Below are 14,255 nucleotides of genomic sequence, written 5' to 3'. Positions count from 1 at the left end.
TGGTTCTAGAACTTCAGCAAATACTTAAAAGGCTAATTGAAAAACAAATTCTTGGCACCTAACCCCATAGTTTTGGATTCCTTAAGTTGGAAAAGGGCTTAAAAATTTGCATTTCTAACAAGTTCTCAAATGATACTTATACTGTTAGTCCAAGGAATCACTGATGGTCACTGATCTCTTTATATATTTTTTTTTTGGTCTAAAGATATATGTCAGCTTAGGACTATTTTTTTGTTGTTTTCAGTACTGAAGATTGAATCCAGGGCCTTGTGTGCACATGCTCTATCATTTGAGCCTGTCCTGCCAAGTTGTGTTACTTTTTGAAATCTGGGCTTGCTAAATTTACCTGTTCTGGCCTTGAACCCATAACCCTCCCACTTCTGCCTCTGAAGTAGATGGGATTATAGGTGTGAACCACCAAGCTAGGACTATTGTATTCTGCAATGAAAACTTTTCTGGCCAATTTATTAACTACTTCAATAGTAGACAAGAACTTATCATATGAAATATCCAGGCTCTGTACATACACAGAAACATAATTGTGACACTTCTTAACCACTTCCACCACACTGCTTCCGCAATTAATAGATAAGAATGTATTTGTGAGCCGGGCGCTGGTGGCTCACGCCTGTAATCCTAGCTACTCAGGAGGCTGAGATCTGAGGATCGAGGTTCAAAGCCAGCCTGGGCAGGAGAGACCGTGAGACTCCTATCTCCAATAAACCACCAGAAAACCAGAAGTGGCGCTGTAGCTCAAGTGGTAGAGCGCTCGCCTTGAGCTGAAGAGCTGAGACAGCGCCCAGGCCCAGAGTTCAAGCCCCACGACCGACAAAAAAAAAAAGAATGTATTTGTGCTCATTGATCCATCAAGAACAAGGACAAGGCTGAGGCATGTGACTCACATGATAGAACACCTGCCTAGCAAGCATGGGGTCCTGAGTTCAAACACCAGTGAAATAAATAAATAGCAACTGGGTGATTTAGGTGGCCAAGGGAATCAAATATCTAGAAAAACTCTTTTGCTATGCAGTAAATTTTGTTCTTTTGATCTGGAAACCAATTCAATAATGGTGAATGACTCATTTACATGGCTGTAAACCTAACCTATCTGTTAAATAATCCATTCTCAATGTGCCTAGACGACATTAAGGAGGACATGAACTATCAATCTCAAGAATCGTATGTCAATAAAATATACCCCAAATATGCTTCATTTAAAATAAATTATTAGTCAGGTATGGTAGTACACATTTATAATCTTAGCATCTGGGAGGTTGAAGTAGATGGAGTACAAATTCAAAGATCAGCCTGGGCAACATAGCAAGATCCCACCTTAAAAAAAGAGAAAGATAAAAGAAAGAGAGAAAAGGGAAGGAGGGAGGAGAGAAGGAAGAGCATAGAACAGGAACTTGGAAAACATCAACTCTCTCTCTCTCTCTCTCCTCTCTCTCCCTTTATCTCTTCCTTTCTCTCTCTCTCTCTTTCTCCTCTCTCCCTTCTCCCCTGACAGATTCCTCTGCATTCTGGAGGAACCTGACCACCCAACAACTGTTAAATTTATATTTGAAGGGTGACAGAATATGCAATCCCAAACTACACTATATTTGGCATTAGGTTTACTTGAAAAACAGAAGATACAAGAGGTATATCCTAATTCTTCTTCAAAATAGAAAACAGAAACTCCCATCTGAGAGATGCTTGCCCTACATAGGAAAAGGGAAAAGCATTAATCAATGAGGAATTCTGAGCTGAGAGAATTCTGTGCAAAGACACATTGTTAAAATCATTTCTAGCTGGGCACCTGTGGCTCACGCCTGTAATCCTAGTTACTCAGGAGGCTGAGATCTGAAGATCACGGTTCAAAGCCAGCCTGGGCAGGAAAGTCCTTGAGATTCTTATCTCCAGTTAGTCACTAGAAAACCCAAGGTAGCGCTGTGGCTCAAGTGGTAGAGTGCTCACCTTGAGCTGAAGAGCTGAGTGAGGGACAGCACCCAGGCTCAGAGTTAAAGCCCCATGACCAACAAAAGAAAAAAATCTGCCTTCCTTTTAGCCTCCCCACATAGATTAGTAACTTTTCCATAATAGCCTCATCTTGTTCAACTGAATATAAAAGCATATACAATTTTCTACTTCTTAAGGTCTTCATTACCTTCATTACCATGTTACATAAAAGATACATTAGAGTTTTATGCTTTTCTCCTGTTAGTCTATCTTATACCAATTTAATTTGCAGGCCAAATTGAAGATACAGTTGTACTTCTTACCCTTGACATTCACAAGCCCAGCTCCATTCAGAGATCAACTTGACATTGCTGAATCCTACTTCTGGATTTCTGATGAAGAAAATTTGAATGTTCTTGCTTGAGTTAGGTATAATCATATACAGCTATGGAAATGAGGGCATGCCGTATCCATCGGCCAGCTCTGTGCTAGCATTATGTATTCCATCTCCCAAAATGAGTAGCAGATCAAGAATGCAATGTGTCCAACTTTTCAAACTGGTAAAATTGGCACCAGTGGCTAATGCTTGTATAGCTAATGCTTGTGGCTAATGCCACTTACGAGACTAAGATTTGAGGATTCTGATTTGAAGCAAGCTCATGTTTTCCACGAGATTCTTACCTCCAACTAACCATGAAAAAGTTAGAAGTGGAGCTGTGGCTCAAGTGGTAGAATACTAGCCTTGAGTGAAAAATTTAAGGGACAACACCACAGCCCTGAGTTCAAGCCCCAGTTCTCATTCTCTCTCTTTCTCTCTCTCTCCTGTCTCTCTCTGTCTCTCTTGTCTCTCTGTCTCTGTCTCTGTCTCTGTCTCTCTCTCTCTCTCTCTCTCTCACACACACACACACACATATACACACCACTCAGAAATATACATGGATGATGAGGCTGAGGGAAAATAGCTACGACACATTAGTGGTGAGAGTGAAAAAGAGCATAAGCCCCACATCAACACTACCAAACCAATGGATATATTTGCTTTCTAGTCTGAGGATCCCCCTGCAAGGAGACTGAAAGCCAAAAGAGATGGAGAGTAATGGCTTGAAAGCACAGGCGCCTTCAGTCTTTATACTTTAACACACACACACACACACACAGAGGATATTTTAAATATCAAAAGACCAACAAACACCCAGGATCTTCATTCTTCATACTTCAATAATTAAACATAGTCAATCTTGGAACATACCTACTTTTTACATGTTATATACTATAGGAAAACTTGATTCAATTTTTAGAATTACTGATTTACAGGCAACAATTCACTTTAGGACCACTGCTAATTCATATTGTGAAAGAAAGTCTACCCTACCTAGTTCTGATGTTAACCCAGCAGGAGATTGCTCCAAAAATATCTAGTCCCACTGGTGTCACATCTTTCTCTCTCTCTGCACCATAGCCTTTAAGTAGTAACCACATGGCATTGAAACATTTTGCTGCCAGTATCATTCATGTACATGGACTGAATCCTTGGGAGGAAAAAAACAAATGAATAACATGGTTTAAAATCATCGTTTGAGCTGGGTACTGATGGCTCATGCCTGTAGTCCTAACTACTCAGGAGGCTGAGATCAGAGGATTATGATTCGAAGCCAGTCTGGGCAGAAATGTCCATGAGACTCTTATCTACAATAAACTACTTAGAAAAAGCCAGAAGTGGCACTGTGGCTCACATGGTAGAGCACTAGCCTTGAGCACAAAGAGGCTCAGTGACAGTGCCCAGGCCATAAGTTCAAGCCCCAGGACTGATAGAAATAAATAAATAATCATTTGTCCTTTTTTGTTGTTTTTGCTATTATTTCTGCAGTTCATTTCTCCACACACTGCAGACTTGAAAAGTGAAGCATTTGAGGAACTTCTTAAGCACCTTTGCCACTATGCAGATGAATTTCGAGAGGTCATAAAAACTGACATGAGGAGACAGATGTTTGTTGAACTCTTTTTGTATTGTGACCATGGGAAGGTGGGTTTAAATCCTTAAAGTACTGCTTCTAACAGTTTGTGGCCAAGAACCAGTTTTTAGATGATTGTTGTTCATGATAGTATTTTAAATTTCCAGTATATCATAGATTGATAATAAGTGAAAATGGATTAGTAGTGGTGGGAAGATATACAAATTATATTTTTAAATTATCAGATGCAAATTTGGTTTCTTATCAGTTAATTTCTCCAATTGCTATAAAATTTTCTAGATGCTATCCTCAGCATTTGGATCTCTCTCCTTACATACTAGCAGATTCTACCTTGAGTGGTACTACATTTCAGGATTGATTGTTTCTCAACATATGTCTTCCCAATTGTTAAGACTATTTTTGTCTTTTTCTCTTTTGCTAGTGGCTGCCTGCAGAAAAAAGCATCTAGGAATTAAAGGTCTATCATTTTTATTATGTTGAAAACTTATGTAAAAAAGTCTTTCTAAGAATGAGGTTGAGGAGGACACATGGACCAGGACATCAAACAGACTTGCAAAAATAGATATAGATTTTACTGAAATATATTTGTTATATTTATTTGTACCCTCATGTTCTGGGAAAGATTTCAGAATAGGTAAAGTGCAGGAGAAAATACAGGATACTAAATGGAGCTGGAGTTTAGTCATAATGATCGAAATATTTGTTGTGGGTCATCTACAAGTTTGAAACTGATCTTCTTGACACTGAATGTGAAAAAAGAAACATAAACACATAGTCAACATCATATGTATGTATATGTATATACATGGTTATATATATGTGTGAATACGAGTGTATATACTTTTTGCAGTTGATTTTCAACAAAAAATACTTCAATGAGGAAAGGAAAGCTGATTCAACAAATGGTACTAGATAAACTGGCTATCCAAATGTGATGGGGGAACATTAAACATTAGGCCTTACCTCAACCATACACAAAAATAAACTTGAAAGAGATCACAAACTTCTAGAAAACATAAACCTTGAAAGAAAATCTGATAAAATAGATATCACCAAATTAAGGGATTGTGCTCTTTGAAACATATGATTAAGAAAAATGAAAAGACAGCTGGACACTAGTGGCTCACTTGTGATCCTAACAATTTGGGAAGTTGAGATAGGGAGATAGGAGAACTGGGTTTTGGGCTAGCCTGAGCAGAAAGTGTAAAAGACTATTTCAACAGAAAGAAGCTGGATTTGGTGGCATGCACCTGTCATTCTGACTATGGGAAGCACAAAGCAGGACTGAAGTTCAGGTGTGCCCATGAAAGAAGTGAGATCTTATCTCAAAAAAATAAAATAAAGTAAAATAAGACTGGAGCTCAGAACTAGAGTTCTGGCTAGCAAGAACAATCTCTTGAGTTCAAATCAAACCAAAACAACAAACCAAACAAACAAAAAACACCCAAAGCAAAAAACCAAACCAGAAAAACCCCAAAGCAAACACACAAACACACAAATACACTAAAGATCTGTTCATTTTATTTCTTTATTACCTATTTTAACTTATAGTACAAAAAACATCAGATTTCATTGTGACATTTCATAGTTGCATAACATGTAGTCCAATCATATTCAGCCCCATACCACTCCTGAACCTAGGAGCTTTACCATCTTTAAAAACATCTAGATTAGCTGGGCGCCAGTGGTGCATGCCTGTAATTCTAGCAACTCAGGAGGCTGAGATTTGAGGATCACAGTTCAAAGCTAACCTGGGCAGGAAAGTCTGTGAGACTCTTATCTCCAATTAACCACCGGAAGTGGTGCTGTGGCTCAAGTGGTACAGTGCTTGCCTTGAGCTGAAGAGCTGAGGGACAGCACCTAGGCCCAGAATTCAAGCCCTTTGACCAAAACAAGCAAACAACAACTAAAACAGCACAACTGCCTATCAACAATCAAATGAATAAAGTGTAAAATAAATTGTTATGTGTACTAGTGCTACATAGCAATGAAAATGAATTACAGTCTAGTGAAATATGAATGATATACATGATGTTCAACAAAATGGACACAAAAGACATATACTGCATGATTCCATTTATATGATATTTAAGACATAATTAATATGCAGTGATAAATATCAGAATAATTATCATTGTGAGAATCATTGACTAAGAGGAGCCCGTGAAGATAACTTCTGGCAGTGATAAAGTATGTTCTGTACCTTTAAGTGAGTGCTGTCTACACAAACCAACATTTTTCATTAAGACAAAATTACTTAGGATTTACATACCCTGTTGTATATTTGTTACTTCTCAATGAAAAGATTTTTCTAAATTATCACTGATGGTTGCTTGGGATGAAGTGCTTATTGAAGGAAAAGCTTTAAAAGACAGAATGGAGGCTGCATTCAACTATAGTTATAACAGGGATGGCCCCTAGACCTATGGATTTCTGGACTTCCTCTAGCTGCATTAGAAGGATCACAGAAAGTAAAAAAATAAGCTCACACCTAAGGGTATAGCTCAGCATGCATAAGACTCCTGTGTAAAGGTTCTAGAGTTCTAGGTTCTAGGACCTTAAACTCTTAGTTCAAATTGAAGTCAGAACACCAGAAAGTTTCCATTAGTCTTATAAAGCAATCTTTATTTCTTACAGCTTCAGGGCAGATTTGGATGACAGCGCAGCCACAAAAATGTAAAATGACTGAATTAAAATGTAAACTGAATTTATAGACTTGCCAAGTTTCTTGTATGAAAATCAGAACACTGCTTAGAAAATAGAGGGATCCTCAGATTTGGAATGGCTACATTTGGGTGGACCCAGAGGAAGCTGAAGTCTCAGCTTCCTAAGATTTCTTAGGCAACAGAAACAAAATCCCTACTCTCCTATTTGAGAATATTATCTCTTCTTTCCCAGCAATTCTTAAGAGGCAAGTGGCTTCCAAGGAGACGCCTATTTTGCTCAGGACCCACTTATAGGTTTATTGCCTTGAGAACTCAGACTGGAGTTTGATCTCAGTACATACTAAAAATACTAGTTAAAGTCTATCTATTTTTTTTTTTTTTTTTGGGTCCGGTCGTAGGGCCTGAACTCTGGGCCTGGGCACTGTCCCTCAGCTCTTCAGCTCAAGGCGAGCGCTCTACCACTTGAGCCACAACGCCACTTCCGGCTTTTTTTTCTCTTTGCTTATGTGGTGCTGAGGAATCGAACCCAGGGCCTCAGGCATGCAAGACAAGCACTCTACCACTGAGCCACCTTCTCAGCCCCTCCAAGTCTATCTTGAGGGATGATTCCTGTCCTCTAAGAAAATGGCAAATTTTTGCTAATTCATAGCAACAGAATCCTGAGGGAATGTATATAGGAATTGCTTGTAGTAAGAAACTAAGATACATGGATATAACATTGAATTTCCCCAAATTTTTAATATAGTTATGCTCAGTAGATTTATTTGACAGTAATATTTTGAATATCTTAAAATATGTTAACACTTTGGTAGATTAAATGAAACTTTGACTCAACGATACCCTATGTTCAATTAGGTTAAGGTGCCAGAAAGTTCTTGGAATACCATAAAAATGAAATCATAGATTGCTAATGCTAATTGCTCATATGCACTTCTTCCATGTTTCCCAAGAGAGCCCAATGATACTCCGTTGAGAAATACTCAATAAGTTAATAAAGGAACATCAACATTGCTGAAAAATAAATAGTAATTGATGGTGGAAGATATTGACATTGAGGTGAACTCTGATTTCAAGGCAAACAATTACATTCCAGAGTGACAGAAGATACATGACAGTAACTTGCCAAAGACAAGGTCTGCTAGTCAGATTTAGTGCTCATAAATACTATGTATAAATAGCTTTTGGACCCAATCCCCAAGTCCCATGGTTATGTTTTAATAGGATCCACTTTGTGTAGTGCTCATACTATGGTGGTTTCCCTAATTCCCTGAGTATATAATTAGGATAACCATAATGAACAGTGGGGATTAAACTGACCATCTGAGTGTGTTGACATACATGGATTTTCTTGGAGGTCATGGTGTCCTTAGGTATTAGAATGCCTACTAAATTACCACTGGGTCTGTTTACAGAAAAGCAATAATTATGGAGCCAAAAACATGAGTTGAGGGAGAATCACCCAATTCTCATTCAGAGCTTTTTGTTTGAAGGATGGGATGCAGACATTTTCTACACTAAGTATCAAGGAAAGAAACATTTACCAAACTTGCAGGTACTACAAGGCACTGGCTCGAGTTAATATGAATCTTTGGAATCCCAAAACACACCACGGGACTACTGGTTAATGTTAGGATGTGTGGCTCTCAGGTGATAAATGCTATTTTTGGTCGAAGGTTAATCTCTTGGATTTAGCTATGACTATTTTGGTTCCTGAATATTTCATTAGAACAGACACACTTAACAATTAGCAGAATCTTTATATTTATTCTCCATACTGGGCCACTGAAGACTATTAAGGTAGAAAAGGCCAGTAGAAATTTCTAAATTTGGGGCTAGGAAGGTGGCTCAGTGGTAGAGTGCTTGGCTTGCATGCTTGAGGCCCTGGGTTCAGTTCCTCAGCACAACATAAGCAGAAAAAAAAAAAGCCAGAAGTGGCACTGTGGCTCAAGTGGTAGAGTGCTAGCCTTGAGCTGAAGAGCTGAGGGACAGTGCCCAGGCCCAGAGTTCAGGCCCCATGACCAGACCCAAAAAAAAAGAAATTTCTAAATTTTCCATATTTGCCAGAATGGATACAATACATAAATAAGCAGGTTAAGAAACAATCCCATAGACACTAGATATGAAAATATATAAAAGATATAGAGGAAGCTATCCCATTGTGTTCCTTTCTAATTGTCCTGTTTTGTTTATATGAAAGCAGATAGTTCTTTTTGTTGTTGTTGCTGTTCTTGAAGAATATTTATAGATTACTGTGACTGTTCACATCTGCTATTCCAGGTGTGGAATCCTTATTTAGACCAGCTTGGCATAGCCTTTCATTCACAATTATTGGTCTAGCAGGTACTATTTTCTCTGGAACAGTTTACAAGGACCAACAGAAGTTTGATTTTATCTGTCAGAAACAGCAGTTTACTTTCACTGCCTTGCTTTTGGGCTAAGGCAGTTTTCTTCTTCTCTAATATAATCTAGGATCCCAAGACCTTGATTGTGTTAATATATTACAGAATATCATATAGGTTCACTGTCTTGTGATGTCCATCATGGTGATTGCACTTAATGAGCTGGAAGTAACACTGGATGACTTGGTAAAATGCTTATGTGACAGGGAGTAGGGCATAAGATCTGGGATGTAAATACTGCCTTCGTAAAATAGTTTAGCAGTCCAGTGGTTTCAAGGATATCACTATGTCTTATCACTATACAAAAGGCCCGAAAGCTAATTTGGTGCCTTTGACATTTAGAAACAGCCCTATCACATTTGTATGTGCTGTTCTTTGCAGTTAACAGCACATCTGGGAGTTGCTCTGCTGCATTAACTGAGCCATCAGCTGCCAGAGTGAGTTTCACAGCAAGTGAAGCTTTTCTAGGCTTTTCTAGGCTGCAATGCAACATCTCTTCTTTGCCTTGTACCTTGTTTCCCAGAAAATCGTAGGAAATTTGGGGTAAATTGGAATGCTGCAGGAAGGTGCAGTGGAATCACAGTACACAGTTGAGTTCTAGAGCAAAGCCCTGCACTCTAAAGTTTCAGTTCTCCTTTGATAAACAGCTCTATGTGTGTTTACATCTTTTAATTCATACACAGGATTAGTGTACTTTTCTATCTATATGTCATTGTTACTTTTAAAAAAGAAAAATATTCAGATTTTTAAAATTCAGATGGAAGCTGCGTGCTGGTGGCTTATGCCTGGAATCTTAGCTACTCAGAAGGCTGAGATCTGAGAAGCATGGTTCAAAGCCAGCCTGTCACAGCCAGTCTGTGAGACGCTAATCTCTAATTAACCACCAAAACTCCAGAAGTGGAGCTGTGGCTCAAATGGTAGAGTACCAGCTTTGAGTGAAAAAGCTAAAGGACAGCAACCAGGCCCTGAGTTTAAGCCCCAGTACCAGCCCTAAGTAATTAATTAGTTAATATGAATTTTTTTAAATCAGATAAATGAATAACTATTCTTATTTACAAGCATAAAGGCAAGATCCAGCTTTCCTGAATTTGTTGCTGGAGCTTTTATTTACAGGATGATGACTGTGGCGCTGGTGGAAGTAGTAATGGATGGTTCACTTTACATTTTTTTTTTTTTTTTGCAGTACTCTGATTTGAATTCAGGGCTTCAAACTTGCTAAGCAAGTGCTCTACCACTTGAACCACATACCCTTTCTGTTTTTAGCTGGGGTTTCACACTTCTGCCTTGGGCCAGTCTCAGACTGCTATCCTACCAGTGCCTCCCTAAGAGCTGGAATTATGGTAACATACCTAACATGTCATTTGAAATAAAGTCTTGCTAACATTTATTGTCCAGGCTAGCCTCAAACTGTGATCCTCTTATCCCAAGTAGCTAGGACTACCAGTGTAAGCCACCACACCTGGCTACATACAAATTTTTTTTAATTTTTTTCCCTTTTAATTTAATTTCTTTATTTTTTATGTGGTACTAAGGAATTGAACCCAGGGCTTCATGCATGCTAGGCCAGCACTCTACCACTAAGCCACATTCCCAGCCCTACATAGAAATCTTAAATCTCCATAACCACTCATTGCAACCTTTTTTCTTAGACGGGGAGTTTGGATCGACAGAGGACTTTGGCTTTGCTGGAATTATTTTATGATCAAAGTCCACAATCATTTAGAAGCTTACTCCGAAACCCCAGACAATGTAAGTACCACTCAAGGAGATGAGCATACTCAAGCCGAAGTGTCACCAGTACATTAAAGTAACACGAAGTCTTTCTACCCTCATGGGATTCCTTCACATAATATCTCTCTTAAGTTATAGTAGCTATAGCTGTATCTATTTGTTCTTCTACAAAATGTATTTTATGTCATGATATATCCACATACATATATGTATGTTTATATATACATTTATGTATGTCTATATATGTATGTATACACACATATATTAATTTATACATTTATATATGTCTCTCTATGTCTATATATACACATATGCAGATATAGATATAAATATATAGGTATGTAGATATAATTACTGGGGCTTGAACTCAGAGCTTTATACTTGCTAGGCAGATGCTTTTCCACCTGGACTATTAACCCTTTCTGTATTGCTTTTTTTTAAGATAGGGTCAGCCTGAACTCTATTCTTCCTATTTGTGCTTCCTTGTATAACTAGGATGGCAGGTACATGCCACTATATCCAGCCATTAGAGCTGAGATGACAGGCATGTGCTGCTACTATGTTCAGACATCAGTTGAGATAGACATTTTTTTTGCTTGGGCTGGCCTTGAACCATGATCTCCCAATATCTGTCTCCCAAATAGCTAGGATAACAGACTTGAAACCTTGAACTAAGCTGATAGATAGATAGATAGATAGATAGATAGATAGATAGATAGATAGATAGATAGATAGATATTGCCAGTCCTAGGGATAGAACTCAGGGCCTGGGCACTGTCCCTGAGCTTCTTTTACTCAAGGCTAGCACTCTACCATTTGAGCCACAGCGCCACTTCCGGCTTTTTTTCTTTTTACTTATGTGGTGCTGGGGAATCGAACCCAGGACCTCCTGCATGCAAGGCCAAGCACTCTACCACTGAGCCACCTTCCCAGCCCCCTGAGATATATTTTCATCATAGTGTAATACTCAAAATCATCATATCAGAACTCAGCTGGACCCAATTTTATATTCACATAAATGAAGACAAGCTTTAATGATAATTTGAATGTTTTGGAAACTAAGTTGATAAGTTTTAATGAAGACAGGCTTTAGTGATAATTTGAATGTTTTGGAAATTAAGTTGATAATGGTTATTACATTTTCAATGCTGAAGTTATAATTCTAAGATTTCTAAGAAAAATATTTCCTTAACCCAATCCTTTTTACTTGTTTATCTTTATTATATGAGAAAATATTCTTTTTATATTCCTACCAAAATAAATGGTATTATAGGTTTTGTTTATATTTTAAGTGGCTAGGTTTTACAAATCATGATACTCCTATGTGTGGTATAGATGGAATAGTCATTAAAATTGTGGATTTCACAATCTCATAGCTTAATCACTGCTTGTTTTGAAAAGGAGGGAGACAGTTTCATGGCATGAATCCCATTCTCTGTAGCCCTAGACATTGTAAGGTGTGTGTTTGCTTGCTTGTTTGGGGCTTTTTTCAGACAGGCTCTCTCTATGTAGCTTGGCTGGCATCAGATTATTCTCCTGCCTCAGCTTGAGTGTGGGAAACATAGGCAAGTACCACCACAACACCATATTTTAACATTAGGATTCAGGTGAGTACTATCCAATTCATCTTCCTTCCTCCCTCCCTTCTTCCTTCATTCCCTTCCTCTCTCCCTTCCTCCTTCTCTCTCCTTCCTTCCTACCCTCCCTCTTTTTATTCCTTTTTCTCTCCTCTTCTTTCCATCACTTTTTCCTTCTTTGCTTCCCCTGATTTTTCCTTCTTGTACTGGAAGTTGAACTTAAGGCCTTGAATGTACTAAGAACATGATTTACCACTGAGCCTTTCCCTAGAATTCTGATCCTTGTCTCCCACCTAAAGTGTGGAAGAGAAGAATTGAAAACTAAAAAGGAACAGAGGAGAAAAGAAGACAAGGAAAGCAAATACTGGAAACAATATAGTCCCACTGAAATATTGACATTGATAAAGAGTTGTTTTTATTCTATTTATTTTATCTTTAATTTTATCTTTAAGTAGTTGTACAAAGGAGTTGCCATTCAACAAAGCAGTTTATGAATATAGTGTGTCTTGATCAATGTGGCTCCTCTCAACATTTTTACCCAACCCATCCTTTCCCTCACTCTTCTTAATTTTGTAGGCTCTGTGTATTGAACTTTTTTGCCATTTAACAAAGTTGTTTATGTATTTAATGCATCTTGACCTGTGCCATCCTTTCAACATTTTCACTCTCCTTTGGCCCACCCCTTCCATTATTTTTCTTAATTTTGTGGTATATACAATGAATTCTTGACTATATTCTCCCTCCCTTCCCTACTTCATTTATCTACCCCTCTCCTCTTCACCCCACCTCTTTTTGTAAGGACCCATTTCCTGGTACTTATTTTGTTGGGCTTTTACTTAATCTTTCTAAATAATTATACTATTTGAGCTCTTTAAAGAGTCTCTTATACTTGAGTTGATTCATTTGTAGCCACTTGCAAACCACCCAATGTGTTTACTTATAGATTAATAGGCACATTCTAGCTCCCACAAATGAAGGAAACCATACAACCTTTATTTTTCTGGGTCTGGCTTACTTCACTTAATATAATTTTTTCCAAATCTCTCCATTTCCTTACAAATGGTACAATAGCATTCTTTCTAATGGATGAGTAAAATTCCATTATATGAATATTATATATATGTATGTATATATGTATACATATGTGTATATATGTGTTTGTGTATATATATATATCACATTTTCTTGATCCATTCATCCATTGAGAAGTCTCTGGGCTGATATTGAAAATTATTTGAGGGGCTGGGAAGGTGGCTCAGTGGTAGAGTGCTTGCCTTGCATGCCTGAGTCCCTGGGTTCGATTCCTCAGCACCACATAAGCAAAAAAGAAAAAAGCCGGAAGTGGCGCTCAAGTGGTAGAGCACTAGCCTTGAGCTGAAGAGCTGAGGGACATTGCCCTGGCCCAGAGTTCAGACCCCACGACCGGACCCAAAAAAAAAATGAAAATTATTTGAGATGATAAAATGAATCCCTTTCTCTACCTCTATGCCATGTCTATTGTGAGTGGACCACAAAGATAGAGGACAAATTATTTGCATTGGCAGTCTAAACAGCACGCCAACTAGCAAAAGAAGAAATATATTATTTCCAAAACTGTTAATTTATAATAGCAAGCATTTAAAAAATATTTGTGTGAGAGTACTTTATTTTTGCTTTTTATGGTGTCACAGAAAAAGTAATTGATGTTTATTCAAAGTAATAGATTTAATATTACAATAAGTGTCTTCAATGCTTTACATTAATTTGATAGCTTTGATTCTATACTATAAGATCCATTGTTAGCCAGGCACTGGTGGCTAATGGCTGTAAATCCTAGCTACTCAGGAAGCTGGGATCTGAGGATAGCAGTTCAAAGCCAGTCTATGAGACTCTTATTTCCAATTAATCATCAAGAAGTTGGAAGTGGTACTATAGCTCAAGTGGTAGAGTTTAGCCTTGAGCACAAAAGCTCAGGGACAGTGCCCAGGC

General features: G+C 38.1%; 1 protein-coding gene across 1 annotated transcript in view; it reads left to right on the top strand.

Moving 5' to 3' along the window:
• Efcab5 (EF-hand calcium binding domain 5) overlaps positions 1-14,255 on the top strand; it is a 102,539-nt gene that overhangs the window by 44,800 nt on the left and 43,484 nt on the right. Inside the window, exons 8-9 of the mRNA XM_042694418.1 lie at positions 3,809-3,964; positions 10,629-10,728. Coding sequence (XP_042550352.1) covers positions 3,809-3,964; positions 10,629-10,728 — 256 coding nt within the window. The remainder of the gene's footprint in view (positions 1-3,808; positions 3,965-10,628; positions 10,729-14,255) is intronic.

Source organism: Dipodomys spectabilis, unplaced genomic scaffold (genome assembly GCF_019054845.1).
Source record: "Dipodomys spectabilis isolate Male_0828 unplaced genomic scaffold, ASM1905484v1 ptg000004l, whole genome shotgun sequence".
Taxonomy (NCBI): Eukaryota; Metazoa; Chordata; class Mammalia; order Rodentia; family Heteromyidae; genus Dipodomys; species Dipodomys spectabilis.
The sequence above is the reverse complement of the archived record's forward strand: the minus strand, read 5'-3'. Positions and strand labels throughout refer to the sequence as shown.